Source organism: Mesoplodon bidens, assembly GCF_964165515.1.
Source record: "Mesoplodon bidens genome assembly, chromosome: 1".
NCBI lineage: Eukaryota > Metazoa > Chordata > Mammalia > Artiodactyla > Ziphiidae > Mesoplodon > Mesoplodon bidens.
In genome coordinates, this window is record NC_138176.1 from 183,495,686 (window position 1) to 183,516,445 (window position 20,760).

A 20,760-nucleotide genomic window follows, 5' to 3' on the forward strand; every position below is an offset into this window, starting at 1 on the left:
AAAGGTTGATTATGCCCCATGAACTGTTCAATCTGGCAGGAAAATACATAATTGATTTTACAGATATTTCATTTAAAACCTTTTTTTAAAAGAAGTTCTTACTTTTTAAAACAAAAAAGAATTTTTAATCTCCTGAATGTTTAGGCAAAATCTCACCATCACAGAAGGCAAAAAATACGCCTGAGATAAAGAAACCAAAAGGAATAATTTTAATCAATTGGAAAACTAACATCTCTGCAATATCTAATTCCTCACAGGTGTTGGATAAATTAGATACATTCAATACCACCACATAATCCAATGTCCCAAGTCATTTCTGTTCTCCATTCACCCAATGCTCTCTGTTGAGGATCCCTATAAGAAGTGACTGAACACACTGGGTACAGCCTGGGTTGAGATCTGACCGTCAGGCTTTGCATTCAATCCTGGCTTCATCCCTTACTAACTTCTGTGCCTTAGTTTCCTCATCTGTGAAATGGAAATAACAGCATCCCTTCCTTGTAGGGTTGTTGTGAGAATTAAATCCACATAAGCTTGTCATCCAGTCAGAACACTACCTGGCACATACTGAGTGCTTTAGGAAACATTAGCTATTAATATCATGTAGGAGGGGGCTTGTGCTAAGTTCTTGAGATGGAGAGATGTTAAGACCTGGGTCCTGTCCTCGAAGAATCCACAGCAGAGCGGAGCAGGCTGCTGTTTAAAGGGCTACCTCACATGTAGAAAGAGCTCTGAAGCTGACCCCAAGGTGCTAGGTCGGGGGCAGGGGGGGTGGGCAACTGGAATGGGTGTCCTGAGGGAACACTGGGCAGGAGCACACTTGGTTCCAGAAGAAGTAGGCTTCCCGGGGGTGGGAGGGTGGAGGGGCTTCCAGACAGAGGCAGAGGGAGAGCAAGGCAGGCAGCATCGCACGACAGCACAGGATGTGTTTCTTGAGTGGAGGGTGAGAAAACTGCGGTGGGGCAGAGGATGACGCACTGCAGAGGCGGTTTAGAAAAAGCAGCCTGGACTTCCCTGGTGGCGCAGTGGTTAGGAGTTCGCCTGCCAGTGCAGGGGACACGGGTTCGATCCCTGGACGGGGAGGATCTCACATGCCACGGAGCAGGTAGGCCCGTGTGCTGCAGCTGCTGGGCCTGCGCTCTGGAGCCCGTGAGCCACAACTGCTGAGCCCACGCGCCACAACTACTGAGCCTGTGCTCCACAGCAGGGGAGGCCGCCGCAGTGAGAGGCCCGCGCACTGCAGCGAAGAGTAGCCCCCACTCGCCACAGCTAAAGAGGGCCCACACGCAGCAATGAAGACCCAACGCAGCCAAAAATAAATAAATAAATAAAAAGCTTCTTCCAACTTTGTGTATGTTTAAAAAAAAACAAGAGCAGCCTGCAGCTCAGGGCATGGCAGGGAAGTGAAGTGCAGTCAGAGTGGATGGGACGACCCAGAAGAGAGGGCAGAGCAGGAAAGCCAGCCAAAGGCGGAGTCTGAACAGCGGGCTGCTGAACTGTCTATCACCACTGCCTTGTCAACTAGGAGAAAGACTGAAAACCCAGAGTCCAGAGCAGGACTCGGAGAAAAAGCACTGGGTAGGGGGTGGGCGGTGGCCCATGTTTGTTGGCGATGTATAAGAAACAGCTTCACTGCTGAAGATGGAAATGGTCCCCTGTCCTCCCAAGTGTTACCCTGACCCTGCTGGCTCACCCAGGACTCCACATGCATTTAAAACCCACCTGGTCACCACCTTTTTGTACAGGATAAGAAGCAGATCTTTTCTATTTTTCTCACTTTTGATTTTTTAAAAAACTGATTTATCTAAAGCTATTTCTGTTTCTATTTTGAGAAAAACGGTCCTATCAGAGTAGAGTGAGTCAGGTTTAGAAAAAGAGATAAGCATCCTCTTACAATAATGGAAACAAAAACCATGGCATTTCAATTTTTTCTACCATCTCTTTGGTATTAAAAAAAATACGTATATAGCTTGGCTCAGAGTTGAGTAAAGGACCAAAGGAATAACAGTACAGCATTTGAAACTTTAAACTAAGTTCCTATCTTGGCGAAATTGTAAGGAGACAATTAGATCCATAAGAAATTAAATGTGGAAAAAAGAGAACTACAAGAAAATAGACTTGAATATCAAACCTTTGAAGGAAGTGGGACTTTTTAAACTCAGAAATGATAGAAAAGTTCATTAAAGAATAGACTTGGTTACATATAAATTTTAAAATTAAAAATGCAAACAACAGAGAAACAGTTGCCACAGTTGTGACACAGGGTTAACATCGTTATTATATAAAAAGCTTACGGAGTGGCATGAACACACCGGAACCCAGACAGGCAAACTGGCAAAGGACAAGAACTAAGAATGTGGAAACACAATCGGTTGGCAAACATGAGGAGAACATTCAGTCGATGTGGTAATCAAAGGATGGAACGAGAACTGATAGACATATCCAAGAAGAAGGGAGTGGTTAAGTATAGTAATATATTCCCTCTATCTCTTGAATATTATCATCACGAAAATATATTTGTATAATGACTAACACATACATGGGAAAATACCTCTGATGTAATATTAAGTGAGTAGAATATACACGTATGAACATGCATAAGTATATACAGTATAACCATGTAAAAGTAAAACACGACCATGCGAAAATGACTGAGAATCTATCCATTAGCACTGGTTATCTTTGAGACAATGAAACCATGGAGGGTAGCAGTTTTTTTATTTTACTTTCCTGTACTTTCAACTTTATCTTTGCTGCTTATATATATTATTTTTATAAAATATATTTTACTCTTTTAAAGGTAATGCTATATATGATGTTGTACATGTTGATTACTTTATAATCCAGTATTACTTAATGGTCAGTGAATAATAATTAAAAAACACTTACGAAATATTTGTCCCTCACATCTTTTTCCTTACTATCAAAGCAGTAATAAGACTTTATAAAAGAAATTAACAATCCAAACAGCAAAACTAAGAAAGTCAAGGAGAAGATGTTTAATGGGATATTGTATATTCAGCACATACATGTTAGAAACATGAAAGTTAGTTGATAGAGCCCTTGGACAAATTAATTTTTAAAAAAATTCTTGAAATGCTAAATAGTAGGCAAAATAGAAAAAGAAACCGGACAAAATGAAAAATCTCAAAAAGGTTGCAGAAGCCATTGGATACACAATTTTAGGCAAGTAGGTCACTAAGCAACAGGATCATGAGGCAAATTAGCTTTGTGTTAACAGACCTGTTCCAGGGCTGCTCCATCCACAGCTTAATAAAAATGTAAACAACGCACTACATTCCTTAAACCAGACTGACTGGTTTTTTATCTACATGTGGAACTTCCACCATCTTTTTCCAAAAACACTAATATTCTGAACTCATGAATACATGAAAGTCATGGGGAATGTGCCACTGTAAATTGTGTGTCCAATCAATCAGGCCCTGCACTGCCCAGCGTGGCCTCCCCATCTCAGAGACTCCCACCCCAGGCCAACCCACACTGACCAATGGGGGGCCGCATGCCCTCCCCTTCTTTGCACACACACAGCTGACTCAGTCTGGAGGGAACCCATGGGACTATCAAATACTGGGGCAGAGCCACTGGAATGTTCTGTCTTTCCCGTGTAGCTAAACAATAGCATAATTAAGTCACAAGTGACAGAGATCAGATCCACCAAATGATTACAAAAGACCCATTAGAGGGGCTTTTTAGGGCTCCCTAAAAAGCCAGGTTTTCCTACAAATCCCAGTTTATAGCCCACTTAGCAGTTTGTAATGCACATGTGAGTAGCCGTTCCTAAACAAAGTCACTCATTTTCAGGACCCTATTCCCCTTTCCTGAACCTGTCCTTGGGTCCTGGGTCTCCATGATTCAGTCCTGGGGTTCCAGCTGAGCAACGTGTGTCCTGTGGATTTAAACCATGGCTGAGGATGTTTCATTCACTTATTCTATAAATATTCACTGGACACTGGATACTCAGAGATGAAAGGATTTGGTTCTTTCCTTTCACTTTATCACATACCAGGCAGAGTACATTCAAAGTCAGGGAAAATCTAGGGGAGAATGGAGAGAGGTGGTGAGGAATTCCTTCTTGACTGAGGGAACGGCATGCTTACTGACAGGGTAGGGTGTCTAGGGCTGTAAAATTAATTGGAGTTTGGTTAGAACCGTGCTGTCCACTATGGCAGCCACTAGCCACATGAGGCTATTACACACTTGAAAAGTGGTTAGTCCTGAATTCAACGTGCTATAATGTAAAATACACATGGATTTCAAAGACTTCATATGAAAAAAAGAATGCAAAGTGCCTTGTTAATAATTCTGAATATTGATTACATGTTTAAATGATACTATTTTAAGTAGTTTGGAGGTAAATGAAATATTCAAATTAATTTCTCCTGCTTCCTTTTACTTTTTTTAAATGTGACTCCTAGAAAATTTTAAATTACATATGTGGCTCATGTAAAGAAAAAAAAATGTTGCCTGCAATTACAGTTCCACAAAGATCAAGCCATTAGCCACTGCAGTAGCCCACCGACAGTGAGCCTGAGGGAAATTCAGGATGGAGAAAAACAGAAAGCATTCTGTGCTTTGGATATCAGTCCCTAGATAGTCAAGGTTCATAACTAAGGAAATATTTCAATGACCCTAGATTCTGGCATCTTCCCATACATAGAAAACAACTTAAATCATTAACTTGAAGTGTCTATTCTTTGTGATTAGCAATAATTTTTTGATGTTCAACTATGTGTTTCTTTCCAGCAAAAAAGTTCACATATATCCTGGCCCCTCCCTTACCTATTTGGGACAGTTTCTCACAGCTATCTGAAAGGCTGTCTCCTGGGCTACAGACCTCAGTAAGACTAAACTCAACTCACAGCTCTTATGTTGTGCCTTTTTTTTTTATCAGCAGTTTTGGCAACCATGAAGACCCAGAGCAGACTTCGCTCCTTCGCCTGAATTCTACAAGGCTCCAGAGCCTTGACACCAGCAGGGCCCCTTGTGCCAGTCTGCCTCCTCAATGAGTCCAGACAAATTTAAGTGAGTCTCTCTTGGTACCGGATCTCCCACTCTTAGCTGAAGATCCTGAGTTTATTCAGAGGTTGTTAAACTCCTCACTATGAGGGGTAGGTTATCCTTGAACTTAGGCTCCAGAAGAGGTGCCTATATTTGCTCAACTGAAAGACACCGAGGTTACCCTCAGGTGAGAAACACTGGGATGATTTTGCTCAGCTGAAAGACCCTAAGGAGGCTTGGACTAGGTGATTAAGTAGGAAGCTGACCTGACATCCTTCCTCAATTTGGCTACCTTAACAGACTCTGTCAGGATAAAAGTGAAGATATCACATGAAAGCTCTGCTCAGGGGAAGAGGGACGAGGGTCCTCCCAGTCATTTATGGCTTTCTCAGGCAACTAAGACATTTATGGGAGTGATGGAAGCAGAGTCCCATAAGGAAACCCACTCATTAGTTTAAAACGTGCTTGTCTGGGGACCATGTATGAGAGCTGGCCACTCACTGATCCCAGCACCAATGGTGGTTTTAGAAGAGATCCGTAGAAGAGCAGAAGTGACTCTAGGGTAACACCTAGAGGGGTTAAGCTCACAAGCAGCACATTGCCCATCACACAATTTCATTAGTAAATTTTATTCCTGACAAATTCAACTTTAAAATAGGAAACAGTTTCTCAAACAGAGAAATGAGGGGTATCAGAAAGCCAACCTCCAACTAACAACTAAAACCCAGCCAGGTTTAGGGATGTACAGAATTTATACTTGCAAGTACTTAAGTGAGAGTTACTGAGGAAATCTCACCCTAAAAATGGCTGAGATGGGGCTCTTTTTGACATTCCAATACTGGTTTTTGCATACCCAGTTAGAGAAAGCCAGCTTGATAAAATATCTTTTCAGATTTCAGACCTTAAAGGAACAAAAGCCCTCTTAGGACTTAGGAGGAACTTGCATTTCTCTCCCTATGCATCTGAGATGTAAATGTTCTACCTGATCATCTTAGGCATTTTGTTCTGTGTTTTGAGAGCACAGTGTCCACCATCAGGAAAGTACACATATGATGTACATTTGACAGCCCGTCAAATAGACTGGGATTCCAAACAGTCTTTTTGTCTGGCTGTGCCAGCTCTCAGGAAAATTTGTCATAAGGGGTCCCAGTTCATAAGGGACCTTTGTCTTCTCAACCTTCGTTGCGTCCACCTGTACAACAAAGGCCTTTATTTTCTTAGACTATTTTTTGGAGTAAACTTTCTGGATCTTCTGAAGGCTGCATCCTTTGCACTCTCTTGTTGCGGGTGCCTGTTGCATCTTCCTGGTTATCACTATTAAGATACTACTCATCAATGGCCAGACAATGGATCCTTTAAATTGAAGAAACTTCTAAATTGGTAAATTTTTAGAGAGCTCTCATTATAAATAGCTGTTTTATTGGTACCTATGAAAAGAGCAAATTAAAAGGTAGATACAGAGGTTAATTAACAACCTCTGAATAAACTATGGGAATTCTTAAGATTCTAACCTTAAGAATTCCCATAGTTTAAAACAAAATAAAACAAAAGGATTTGGGAAGCCTTATTTGTAGTCTTGGCTTTCCCTTGATGGGTCTTAGGATACTAATAAAAACATTACGTTAATTAATGTTAATCAGGTTGATTAACAAGGGAATAGGAAATGCTGAGGGGAAAGTCAAGAGACTGCTTCCCAACAAGGTGGAAATTTTAAAGGGACTCGTCCCAGCAGGATAGAAATCTTTAGATGGTGATTTTAAAATGCGATAAATAAAATGGACATTGATGAGATTAAAACAAAGGCTTCAGGGAATTCCCTGGTGGTCCAGTGGTTGGGACTCTGTGCTTTCACTGCCGAGGGCCCAGGTTCAATCCCTGGTCAGGGAACTAAGATCCTGCAAGTCGCACAGCGCGGCCAAAAAACAAAAAACAAAAAGAAAGGCTTTGATACAACATTACCTAAAGTTGAATGGGCCAAAGAGACCCACTATTGGTCCCCCAACATTAAAGGGCCCCAAACAAGTCTGGCTTATTTAGCCCAGTGAAAAAAAAAATTTTAAAGGCTGGAATAAAATTACACAAAGATACCTAACCAGCAATTGCTTGAGGCAACAGTTAGGCCAACTAATCAAGTTAAAGATTGACAAAAGGGCCTGGGTCACTTGGCTAAAGTTAAAGGTATAAGAGTTGATAGAATTGAGATAAAAATTTATATTTTAAAAATTGGCATATTTGGGGCTTTCCTGGTAGCACAGTGGATAAGAATCTGCCTGCCAATGCAGGGGACACGGGTTCAATCCTTGGTCTGGGAAGATCCCACATGCTGCAGAGCAACTAAGCCTGTGCGCCACAACTGCTGAGCCTGTGTGCCACAACTACTGAAGCCGTGTGCCTAGAGCCCATGCTCCGCAACAAGAGAAGCCACAGCAATGAGAAGCCCATGCACCACAACGAAAAGTAGCCCCCGCTTGCCACAACTAGAGAAAGCCCGCACACAGCAACAAAGACCCAACGCAGGCAAAAATAAATTTTAAAAAAAATTGGCATATTTGAATGGGCTTTATGTGAGATGCTTACATCTCTTTTGCCTGATCATACTGTGGGATAGACATTATGTCTCACTGGGGAGTGCTTCTCCTGCCTGGTATTATAATACAGAGCATATAAATCTGCCCCTAAGGCAGTATTAATTAAACATACTAAAGGAAACAGAGTTACCTGAGCCTGCACAATATGAAACAAAAACTGGGGGCTAATATTCAGGGCCTAATAAAGCAAGAGTGGAGACTTTTTTTGCCCCTAGGGTAAACTGGTCTGGGTTTGACTTGTGCACTCAGAAAGAGGGCCTTTGTTGAATGCCTTGTGCAAACTTTTGAAGGCATGATAAAATGAACCCTAAAGTTCTAGAACATAGAACTCCTAATTTCCAGTTTAGCTGGAAATCTTCTCATTGATATAAAAAAGCAAATTAAAGAAAATGTAGTTGCACAAATCAATCATTTGATATCATTTAGGCAGACCAGTTCTTTGGGGAATTGAAAGCAACTGTCTTTGTAAAAAGGCTAAGTCATCTAAGCAAATAAATTTAACTTACGCCAACTGTTATTTATAAACTAGTAAGTTTATATTGTAATACCTGATTCACGACTAAGTTATAAAATGAAGTTATGAGACCTCTGGTTATGTCTGTTATATGTCTGTGTGTACATTATAGATATGTCTCTACCTCCAGACAGTATCATCAATATTAATTTATAAAGGAGCCCTATTTAACTGACTTAAATGAGGCACTTGAAATTAAATATTTTTGAATGTAATAGAAACCAACCCAAATGAATTTCAAGTTCATGTGATCTGGGAAATGTTCAATATTAAATTAATATTTGGTTTAAAGCTTAAGTTTGTTGGTTTAATTAATACAGACATGTCTTACTTTTATTGAACCTAGTCAAAATGTTCATATTATTTGTTTTAAAATTTATCAGCAAGAAAAATAGCTTGGAATGATGGCTGACTTGGTCTAATGTCTCCTGAAGTTTTCATGGGTAATTTAAATATAATTGTTGGAAACAAATGAGTTAAATAGATATACATGGGATAAGAGCCATTTAGTGTACTGTTTAAGAATTATTATGTTTTATGGTATGTCTACTTAAAAATAGTTTCTCCAGATTTTTGGTAACTGGAAACTTTAGAGTTTTGCTAAGTTAAATGATGGAAATGTACTAAATATCTAGATCATTCCCAAATAAAGATACTGAAAAACTGATTACTGAAAATAGGCTTCCTTTTACAGAGAAATTAAAGATGTTTAGCACCATTAATAAATGTTTTGTGTCACATTGAAAATTTTTCCATAAAAGGGCATGTTTTTATTTATTTTTATTTTTTAATTATTTTTTTAAAAGATCTTAATTTTTAAAATATATTTATTTTTGGCTGCGTTGGGTCTTCGTTGCTGCATGCAGGCTTTCTCTAGTTGCAGCAAGCGGGGGCTACTCTTCGCTGTGGTGCGTGGGCTTCTCAATGTGGTGGTTTCTCTTGGTGTAGAGCACAGGCTCTAGGTGCGCAGGCTTCAGGAGTTGTGGTGCGTGGGTTCAGTAGTTGTGGCTAGTGGGCTCTAGAGCACAGGCTCAGTAGTTGTGGTGCATGGGCTTAGTTGCTCTGCGGCGTGTGGGAGCTTCCCAGACCAGGGCTCGAACCCATGTCCCCTGTATTGGCAGGCAGATTCTTAACCACTATGCCACCAGGGAAGCCCCAAGGGCACGTTTTTAAAAATCATAAATGGTATTTATAAGTTTGCCAATCTACAGAATGCTAACATAGAAGTACATAATTGCTTACTTCTTAGTTTTCACTAGAAATTAAGGTTTTAAAATTTTTTAATTTTTATTGAAGTATAGTTGACTTACAATATTGTGTCAGTTTCAGGTGTACAGCAAAGTGATTCACATATATATATATATATGTATATATCTCTATATATACATATTGATATATATTCTTTTTCAGATTTCTTCAGATTCTTATCTTCAATAGGTTCTTTTTCAGATTGTTTTCCAGACTCTTATCCTTTATAGGTATGTGTATATATATATATATATATATATATACACACACACACACACACACACACACACACACAGCTAGAAAGAATTTATAGGTGTATAAATTCTTTCTAGGTGTGTATATATATATATATATATATATTCTTTTTCAGATTTTTATCCTTTATAGGTTATTACAAGATATTGACTGTAATTCCCTGTGCTATACAGTAAGTCCTTGTTGTTTATTTTATATATAGTAGTGGGTATCTGTTAATCCCATATTCCTATTTTATCCCACCCTCCCGCCTCTCCCCTTTGGTAACCATGTCTGCGAGTCTGTTACTGTTTTGTAAATAAGTTCATTTGTATTTTTTTTAGATTCTACATGTAAGTGATACCATATACTTGTCTTTCTCTGTCTGACTTACTTCACCTAGTATGATAATCTCTAGGTCCATCCATGTTGCTGCAGATGGCAATATTTCATTCTTTTTTTTACGGCTGAGTAGTATTCTACTGTACGTATATACCACATCTTCTTTATCCATTTATCTGTCAATGGACATTTAGGTTGCTTCCATGTCTTGGCTATTGTAAACAGCACTGCTGTGAACATTGGGGTACTTGTATCTTTTTGAATTAGAGTTTTCATCTTTTTCAGATACATGCCCAGGAGTGGGATTGCTGGATCATACAATAGCTCTATTTTTAGTTTTTTAAGGAGCCTCCATACTGTTTTCCATAGTGGCTGCAACAATTTATATTCTCACCAACAGCAAAGGAGGGTTCCCTTTTCTCTCACCCTCTCCAGCATTTATTACTTGTAGACTTTTTGATGATGGCCATTTTGACCTCACTGTAGTTTTGATTTGCATTTCTCTAATAACTAGCCACATTGAGCATCTTGTCATGAGCCTGTTGGCCATCTGTATGTATTCTTTGGAGAAAGAAATTAAGGTTTTAAAGGTTAAGCATTCTAATTAATATATGTAAGTAAAAATACTAAAATTAATAAGGAAAACATCTTTGTATGAAAGGAAAAAAAAGTATAAGGAATGGAAATGCATATTGCTAAGGGAAAAGAAGGTAATTTTGTCCTGGAGAGAGAGAAACAAAAGGAAGGCATAGGACAAAGCCTGAAGATAAAAAAGAAAGTTTATTAGTTTTGTGGGAAAGAAACCCTGAAAAGAAAAAGGTTTGTACATCGTCAGGACTGGCTAGGATTAAAATAAAATTTAATTGAGTAAATAAATTTTAACATTAAAAGTAAGCTGGTACATGGGCCTCCCTGGTGGCGCAGTGGTTGAGAGTCCGCCTGCCGATGCAGGGGATACGGGTTCGTGCCCCGGTCTGGGAGGATCCCATATGCCGCGGAGCGGCTGGGCCCGTGAGCCATGGCCTCTGGGCCTGCGCGTCCGGAGCCTGTGCTCCGCAGCGGGAGAGGCCACAACAGTGAGAGGCCCGCATACCGCAAAAAAAGAAAAAAAATAAAATAAAATAAAATAAAATAAAAAATAAAAGTAAGCTGGTACAATACTAGAATTTGTTTTTTTCTCTATGTTAAGAGAACAAAGTTTTCTTAGAATATTGATCTGCTTTTGATAACAGATTATAAAAAGTTTCTCTACCTTTTAAATGATCTGTTGTAACATTCTATATTTGCCTTTAAAATCTTTTGTCATTTGGGTTAAGTAAATAAGTATAGTTTCACAGTGACCTATGATCCTGTATGACCAAGTGTTTTAAACCTTTTGATACCTTTGACAAACTTCCCCAAGTCAATTCTAAATGAAGTCCTTTTGACCTGTAGCTAACTTTCGGATGCTTCAGAGAGAAGATCCCAAAGCATCCTCAAAAGAGATATTAAACTAATTAGGTTTATTTGATATGTTAACTTACATGGGAAACATTGTCAAATAAGTGGTGATAAACCTTCTTAGGTTATATTGCATGGGTAAGTGTCATTAACATAAATATTCTAGAAATTATATGGAATTCTTAACAACCTGATATGTCCTAGTGTAATATTATCAGTTATGATTCTAATTATTCCTTAAAATGTTGTATTGTCACAGAAATAACCAAGTTGCTTTGTCAACTGCATTGTAATCAAATCTTTAACCATGCCATTTTAAGTCTTTTGTTATTTATAGACAGTCATTGTTTTACTCTGATGCTTTCACAAAAATGAAAATCTTCAAGAAAATTCATAAAAAGGATTTTTTGACAAATATAGGTTTCTGATGACTTTTAGATCATACCACTGAACTGGGTAAGAAATTATAAAACTCTAATAGAAAACCTGATGCATTTATCAAGATCAACAAGAATTAATTATATGGAACTTAATGAACTAATAAATATGATTTATAATCTTATGATTTTTTTCTGAAATATACTGGCTTTTAGTCTTTGTGTTCCAGAAAACCCTTCCTCTTATGCTAACTAGGATATGTGGCAAGTTGATGAAGTATACCTCTGCAAATGAAGATGAATTTTTCTCTCTACCTAATCTCTCCAGAATTTGGCTTCTCTAACTGGCTCCCCTCTGGACTTGATGGCTTATTGAGATCCAGATTACAACTAGTTATACTAATCATTGTTTTAATTTGTTCTCTCTTTGTTGTTTTCAAACTATTTATACTTTTTGTCTCTCTGCTATACTATCTTATTAATGTTACTTGTTATATTACTTATATTCTATTTTATAAGACTGTTGTGTCCTGCATTACCTGATGTGTAACCAGGCCTCCAACAAAATTAATGATGGCTAAATATCTTGAGGCAATTGATCACACATATATATATGATCACAAATATATCACATATATACAGATAAAGTTAATTGCAATAGTGCAACTTTAAATATGGGAAGAAACAACAAGGGGAAAACATTTCCTGGATCATAATAGAGTAGTAAAACAGAAGAGCCAGTGGATTTTAGGTTGCTTAGGTTAATAGGGCCTAAGCCAGATATAGCATATGAATGGCCTATCACTAAGATCCTTGCCTGACCTAGGAATAAGCATTCCTAGGGCTGTGGGACAAATTGGTCATGAAATGCCTCCCAAGCCTTGGTCAAATTTATGACCAACGTGGGGCACTGGAAACAACAAAAAAAATATTGCTTGCCCTTTTAGTTCTATAGGATCAAGCCATTAGCTCCTGCAGTTGCCCACCAAAACTGAGCCGGAGGGGAATTCAGGATGGAGAAAAACAGGAAGCATTTTGTGCTTTGGATACCAGCCCCTAGATAATTAAGGTACATACCTAAGGAAATATTTCAATGACCTCAGATTCTTGCATCTTCCCATACATAGAAAAGCACTAAAATCATTAACTTGAGATGTCTGTTTTTGTGATTAGAAGTAATCTTTTGATGTTTTGACTACATGTTTCTTTTTCCTGCAAAAAAAATTCACATATATTCTGACTCCTTCCTTACCTCTTTTTTTTTTTTTTGCTGCACTGAGTGGCATGTGATCTTAGTTCCCCGACCAGGGATCCAACCCGTGCCCCCTGCATTGGAAGCGTGGAGTCTTAACCACTGGACCACCAGGGAAGTTCCCCTTCCTTACCTCTTTGGAACAGTTTCTCAGAGCTATCTGAGAGGCTGTCTCTCAGGCTCTAGTCCTCCATAAGACACAGTATAAACTCAACTCACAGCTCTTATGTTGCGCTTTTTTTTTTTTACGTTGACACTCATATTAAATTTCTATTGGACAGTTGTGGTTATAGCATAGAGTTAGCTCTGGTTAGAGAATAAAATTCTAGGTTGAGAGTGCCAAAAACTTAAATTAAAATCAAACAAAGAGGCTATATATACAGAAGAAGCCGGGGTGCTCAGGCCTTCAACATCACACAGGGAGAGTCACTAGGACCCTGAGCAGGGAAGGAAAGGAAATATCAGCTGTGTGCGTTGGAAGATCACTGTGGCAGTGAAATGGGAGAGACCAGGGCAGGGTGAAAACCGGAGGCAGGAAAACTCATGGAGCAAAAATGAAATATCAGTGAGTGACCAATCTGCCTTCCAACCTACAGGATCTGCTCTTGGGATTCTTACCTTCGCTGTGCCTTGGGCCCTGTGGAAGCCTGGTAGATCCTTTCTCAGATAAATGTCTTTACATACAGAAAAGAAAGTACCCAGGATTACAAAGGAAACCAATGACTGAAATACAGGTGTCACTGTAAAAATCTGTGATATGGCAATATGTGTGCTTCTTTGCTGACACTTTAAATAAGATGTAGCAGCAGGTCTAACAACTACTGTAATTTTTTTTTTTTTTTGGCTGCATTGGGTCTTCGTTGCTGCATGCAGGCTTTCTCTAGTTGAGGCGAGCGGAGGCTACTCTTTGTTGTGGTGCCTGGGCTTCTCACTGAGGTGGCTTCTCTTGTTGCAGAGCACAGGCTCTAGGCACACGGGCTTCAGTAGTTGCAGCACATGGGCTCAGTAGTTGTGGCTCGTGGGCTCTAGAGTGCAGGCTCAGTAGTTGTGGTGCATGGGCTTAGCTGCTCCGCGTCATGTGGGATCTTCCCAGACCAGGGTTGGAACCCGTGTCCCCTGCACTGGCAGGCGGATTCTTAACCACTGCGCCACCAGGGAAGTCCACAATTACTGTAATTTTGAAGTATTTATGAACATGAATGATATTTTGAGCAACAGCTATCATGAGACACAACGATATCTGTGTTTCCATTAGTGGTGAAGCCACGGTACTGCTAACACTGCTGTGATCTGTTGCCTACATTTATACTCAAAGGAAATGCTAAATTTTAGTGAGTGGTTAATGAAAATGAACTGTAATTTTTCCCCCCAAGTCACAGACCACCTTGAATTCTATCCATGACCCCTTAGGGATCCATGGATCAAGGGTTAAGGACCCTTGTGAGATGTTCCCAGGCTTCCCTCAGCAGTCAGTTTAGGTCCCTCTAAGACGGGAACATGCAGGGAGTATGGTAACAGTTGGATGCTATTTTACTTCTAGGATTTATTTATTCCCATGACCACATCTACAACAGCATATTAAGGCAGCAGACACAATGGCCCAGAAGATGTCTTAATGGAACATTGGGTTTCCTTGGGTTATGATTAGAACCCATGTCTTTTTCTCAGATGAGGATAATGACCACAGGATCAGGCCCAGGAGACCCAGAGGGAAGACTGTTTGTTGGGGTTTTCCTTTAGTTCTCAGGTGAGTTTATTCTTGCAGGGAGGAAGTCATCCGTCTCGCCAGAAGGAATTTAGTTACAAAACAAAACCAGAAAAAGACAAATACTGTACGATTCCACTTATATGAGATATCTACAGCAATCAAATTCATAGAAACAAAGTAGAATGTTGGTTCTTAGGGGCTGAGGGTGGGGAGAAAAGAGGAGTTATTTAATGGCTATACAGTTTCAGATCTGCAAGATGAAAAAGTTCTGGAGGTCTGTTTTGCAACAATGTGAATATATTTAACACTGCTGAACTGCACTTAAAAATGGTAAAGATGGTACATCTTTTTTTTACTTAATAATTTTTTTAAATTAATTAATTAATTTATTCTTTTATTTTTGGCTGCATTGGGTCTTCACTGCTGCACGCGGGCTTTCTCTAGTTGTGGCGAATGGGGGCTGCTCTTTGTTGCAGTGCGTGGGCTTCTCATTGCGGTGGCTTCTCTTGTTGCAGAGCACAGGCTCTAGGCGTGCGGGCTTCAGTAGTTGTGGCACATGGGCTTAGTTGCTCCGTGGCATGTGGGATCTTCCCGGACCAGGGCTTGAACCCACGTCCCCTACATTGGCAGGTGGATTCTTAACCACTGCGTCACCAGGGAAGCCCAAGATGGTACATCTTATGTGGGTTTTTTTTTAATCACCGTAAAAATGGTTAAAACTGCAAAACAAACAAACAGGACGCTCAGAGCCTAACTCTGGCTCAACTTCTAATTGTCACCCAGCTGGACAGCCTCAAATGCAAGCCTGGTTCTACCCAGTTCCTGGAGTTTCTCGAGGCTTTCAAGGTATAAAAATGCTTTTGAAAATGAGGACCCAAGTGTTGTTTATTTTTTTAAATTCTACTATATAATGATAAAGCTCATCTTTACAATTCTGGGTACTGATTTCCACAGAACGGACTAAGACAATCCCCTAAGACTAATAATAACATCAAACACTTAATTAGCGTTAATTCTGTGCCAGGCACTAGTCTAAGCACTTTATAGATACTTGACTCACTTAGTCCTCATAACAATCCCATGGTGGATGTCCTATTTTTATCCCCACTTTATAGATAAGGAAACTGAGGCATGGAGGACTAGTAAGTGGCAGAGGTGAGGTTCACAACAGGTCATTCGACTCCAGAGTCAAACCATGAGCACCTGAGGCAGGGATCAGGATTTTTATCTCTCAATTCCAGCGCTGAGATAGTGCTGACTCACAGTAAATGACTCAGTTGGCAACCATTTATTGAGCAATCGGTTACAATAGAATTGTGAGGCATTTTTACCATGCAGCAGTTCTGAAGAAGAAAGATCTCGCTGTCTGCTTCCTCTACTATTTTTTTTTTAACTTGGTAAGGAGAAACTTTGTTGGAAAGATGACTGCAAGGCGTGTGGGGCAGTTTACTGTCCTAGCGGGTTGCAGGGATACGGCAACAGTGGGGAAAATACTTTGACCATAACATCCCCCAGCACCTCCCTCTACTAATCTTTTCCAAAAAATGATTAAAGCAATGCTCCTAACTCCCCCAGCGTTTGGAATTGACGGTCACTGCCAAAGACTCTAACCCACCCCGCCACCTGGTTATCTCTTGTACTCTGGAGGAGTGGCAAAAGGAGTGAATATGAAGAGACAGAAAAACAACAAGGTCCTACTGTGTAGCACAGGGAACTATATTCACTATCCCATGATAAATCATAATGGAAAAGAATATAAAAAAGAATGTACATACATATGTATAACTGCATCACTTTGCTGTACAGCAGAAAGTAACACAACATTGTAAGTCAACTATACCTCAGTTAAAAAAAAAAGAAAAAGAAGAGACAGAAAGTCCTGTCTCCAGGCCAACAATGAATTCTAGGCCCTGGTCTAAAACTAGGTATGTGGCGGAGAGAAATAGGAAAAGACCCTAAAAGTCACCAAAGAAAATCGCAGGACGACCTTAAAAGGGTAGGGAGTGGAGGGCAGCTCTCCGTAGCTTAGTAACCACATTCTGCCACCTTAGGAGCAAGCAGCTGCGTTTCTAAACGTAACAGGCTGAGACTGGCCAGGTCCACAAAGCTACTGACACACGTGTGCCAAACACCAGCAGCATTTCAGACAACTGTAGCCGGAACATGTGCCCCCCACGCAGCACACGGAGGATGCTCGTGGGAAGAGACGGGGGCTCAGGCCACAGCAGGGGGTTGCTCCATTTTCTCGCTGGTATGGCAGGGAGGGGGTCGGGACTCACCTGTAGGTGTAGGGCCCCACTTCTTCCAACCGAGGGGTCTCCCCTCTGAGGACCTCCTCTGGATTGGTGACATTGAAGAAATAGAACTGGGTGTGCACGGGCACAGGGGGCTTCCTCCAGGACTCAAAGGTCTCCGAGCCATTCCTTAACACAATATTCTGGGGGAGAAAACCAAAAGGGGATTTACGTAGTGTAAGGCAGTTGGCTTTGAACACAGAGGCAGAACGAGGGACACCCTGTCCTTTGACCTCCCGGCTCACTTATTTTTTCCACAGGCATTCAGCTGCTGTCCCTTGGGAGCAGGGACATGCCTTAGGCCAATATGAAGCCCACAGCCCTCAGAAGCCATAACAGGTTTTCTATAAATATCTGTGGTAAAGAAAGGATGCTAGAGCCCTAGCTCATGGGTGGAAACATGGTGTCACCAAAACCAAGGCCACAGTCTGAGTACCTGAAAGGCCTTATTTGCTTCGTCACAAATAGTCCACTGATCGGACAGCTTCCGTGGAAGTCAGGCCACTCTGAGAAGCTCCACGCACTCCCAGCTCGCCCACGTGAGCGACCAGGAAGAGAGGCCCCAGAAGGTTACTTTGCTTCTTCCATTTGAGGGAGAACCACACCCAGCTCTACCACTTTCACCACCAGGGCCTTCACACGCATTTTCTCATCTAATCCCCAACAAACCCCTAACATAGGTTTGCATATCCTTGTTTTAATGGTGAGAAAGCTAAGCCACACTGAGGTTAAGTGCTTAGGGTATTCTTTGTCTACAATCCTTCCTTTGTTTCCCACCCTTACCATGGATTATGGTCTAAATTGTGTCCCTGCCACCCCCCTCACCCCCCCAAAAATTCATATATTCAAGTCCTAACCCCTAGTACCTCAGAATGTGACTGTATTTGGAGATAGGGTTTTTAAAGAGAAATTAGAGGTTAAATGAAGTCATCAGGGTGGGCTGTCATCCAACATGACTGAGGCCTCAGAAGAAATCAACCCTGTTGACACCTTGATCTCAGACTTCTAGCATCCAGAACACTGTGAGACAATAAAGTTCTGTTGTTCAAGTCACCCAGTCTGTGGTATTTGTTATGGCAGCTCTCGCAAACTAATATACCACGGCCCCTCTATGGAAGAAGAATCCTTCCCACCCTACAGACTTCAGATGTGGCAAGTGACTTGATTTGATGAACAGAACGTGAGTGGAATGGCAAAGCGCCAACTTCGAGCTGAGGCCTTAAGAGGCATGGCAAGTTTCCACCAGCCACCCTCTGTTGCCCTGTCCCAGGTAGTTGGTGATCCTTCAGCCAAGGCCCTAAAATGGTAATGTGTAGACCAGACATGAAGCCAGGAGTCCAGCCTAAGTCGGCTGACCCAGCTAAGCTCAAATTGCAGCCAACCTGGCCGTAAGGAGTATGGAGTACATGTTACTATTATAAGCCACCGAGATTTGGGGGTTGTTTGTTATCCAGCATTGCAAGAGAAGCCTGATTAATACAGCATCCAAAGTTAATAGACAGAAAGCTAATATCTAGTAGTTAACTTGTTACTAAAGAAAAACTGCATTTTTAAAGTTAAGATTACTGAAGTACTTGAGAAGGATAAAAGCATAGACAGAATAAATAAACCAGAACGCAAACAGTGACTAACTCGGCATGTTGGAATTTGGATCATTGTTATTTTCTCCTGGATGAGATTTTGTATTTTCCAAATTTTTATAATGAATAAAAAAAATTCACACTGAGAAAAATTTTTACAAGAGGAAAATGGGATCTGCTGATAAAGACAATGTAGGGCCACTAGTGAAACAATAACTAGATTGCAAGAGAAGCATCCCCTGATATCACCTGTCACTCCTCTAGCGGTGAGGATTTGTATGACAAACAACAGAGGGACCGCTTCAAAACATGACAGAAATCACATGCTAAAACATCCTGTGACACAGAACACAACAGGATGCCAATTTTTAATAGTCCAGGCCTCCAATTTAATAGAAGCAACGTCGCAAGGGAACTTAATGATATAACTCTATTATTCAATGGAAAATATCCCAAGAATCTCTGCAGGGAAAAACAAAGTGGCACCGGAATAAATGGATGCAGAAAACCTAAGCTTGTCAAAGCAAAAACAGTCATCTGGAGGGCTGGAAGTCAATTCACATCCATGAGTCAGCCGTGTCATAGAACTGGGCACTCTCTGTGGTTTGGCATCAGTTCGGAACATCTAATCATCAGATTTCTAGCCAAACAACACATTATTGAAATATTCTTGGCCTTTACTATCAGTACTGATTTTCTGAGTTGAGGTCAGATTGTTGAGATAGAAAAATTTAAAGACAAACCACGAAACCCCTTTCCTCCAAGCTCCGGATCCAGCTCAGACTCTCTCCTCTGTGAAGCCCTCCCCACCTGCCCCTGCACACATTACTCTCTCCCTGCCCTGGCCATAAAGCAGCCTAACCGATCATTTTAGGCAGTTTTTTTAAAGAGTTTCGTGGTCTTTTATCTTATCTTCTAAACAGGAGTCTTAGCTATTTGAGGAGGAACAAGGGAGAGAGTCGGGCCCAGAGAGAGAGAGAGGGCAGCATAACTGGAGAGGCTTACCAGATGGAACCCAGAGGCCCTGGCAGGGTAAGGAGGGCCTGTGGTCAAGGCTGTACAGCTGCTTCATGTCAGAACTGGGTCTGGAACCCAGTGCCCCTTTACTCCACTCTCCCACCCCACCTCAGCATACAACATTTTAATAAAATGGGTATAAACCTACTACACATTTTAGTTATACAAGTTATATGGTAGAGTTTCTCTGGTATAGGTATACACACAGCACCTCGAAACAGCTCAGTAACATGAATATAACCTACCTAAAACTAGCATGTTAACTATGAGAAGTGTAACACATAAATAATAATTATTTGTCTTCTAGAGGATTTTGAAGGCCCACAGATACCTTCAAAGTCATCTGATTTCATTAAAATGAGTCTCTTTTTTGGGACTTCCCTGGTGGCACAGTAGTTAAGACTCCATGCTCCCAATGCAGGGGGCCTGGGTTCAATCCCTGGTCAGGGAACTAGATCCCACACGCATGCTGCAGTTAAGAGTTCGCATGCCACAACTAAGGACCCCACCTGCCGCAACTAAGACCCAGTGCAACCAAATAATAAATAAATAAATAAATACAGACAGACAGACAGACAGACAGACATTAAAAAAAAAAAAAGAACCTCTTTTTCTTATCCAGAAATTTCCAGAAAAAGGCAGGGCAATAATTTCTCCTCCTCCATGAATTCCTTGAGTACCCTCCCCTTAACTGGATGGATCATCCCTTCCTTTGAACCCTATAACACAATTACATAGGAATTTCTTAGGAAAAAAAGTGCTCAGGACAGAAAACATCTTCCAAAAATTGAGGTTAATTGGAATCTACATGAAGCAGTGATATTAGCAACCAAAAATTAGAAGGAAAGTGCAGCTACTATATTGGAACATATTAGGTTAACAGTTGGCTTCTCAAAATGGAAGGTGCTGACCTACAAAAAAAGAGTAGGTTTTTTTTCTTTTTTCTTTACTCCTCTCCACTCCACAAGGACAATGCAGGTTTTGGAGAAATATTGGTTCAATCAACAAAATGTAGTACTAGAAAACTATATTTTCCGTCAACTTTGCTTATAAGATGCTGGGAGAGAAGAAATTGATGTGAGACAACCAGAGAAGAGCAGAAGAAAGGCATGATCAGTCAAAGGCAAAGCCACGGTCAAGGGCCTAT

General features: G+C 40.6%; 1 protein-coding gene across 1 annotated transcript in view; it reads right to left on the reverse strand.

Moving 5' to 3' along the window:
* SCARB2 (scavenger receptor class B member 2) overlaps positions 1 to 20,760 on the reverse strand; it is a 67,291-nt gene that overhangs the window by 30,343 nt on the left and 16,188 nt on the right. Inside the window, exon 2 of the mRNA XM_081245133.1 lies at positions 17,002 to 17,159. Within this exon, the coding sequence (XP_081101259.1) occupies positions 17,002 to 17,159 (158 nt within the window). The remainder of the gene's footprint in view (positions 1 to 17,001; positions 17,160 to 20,760) is intronic.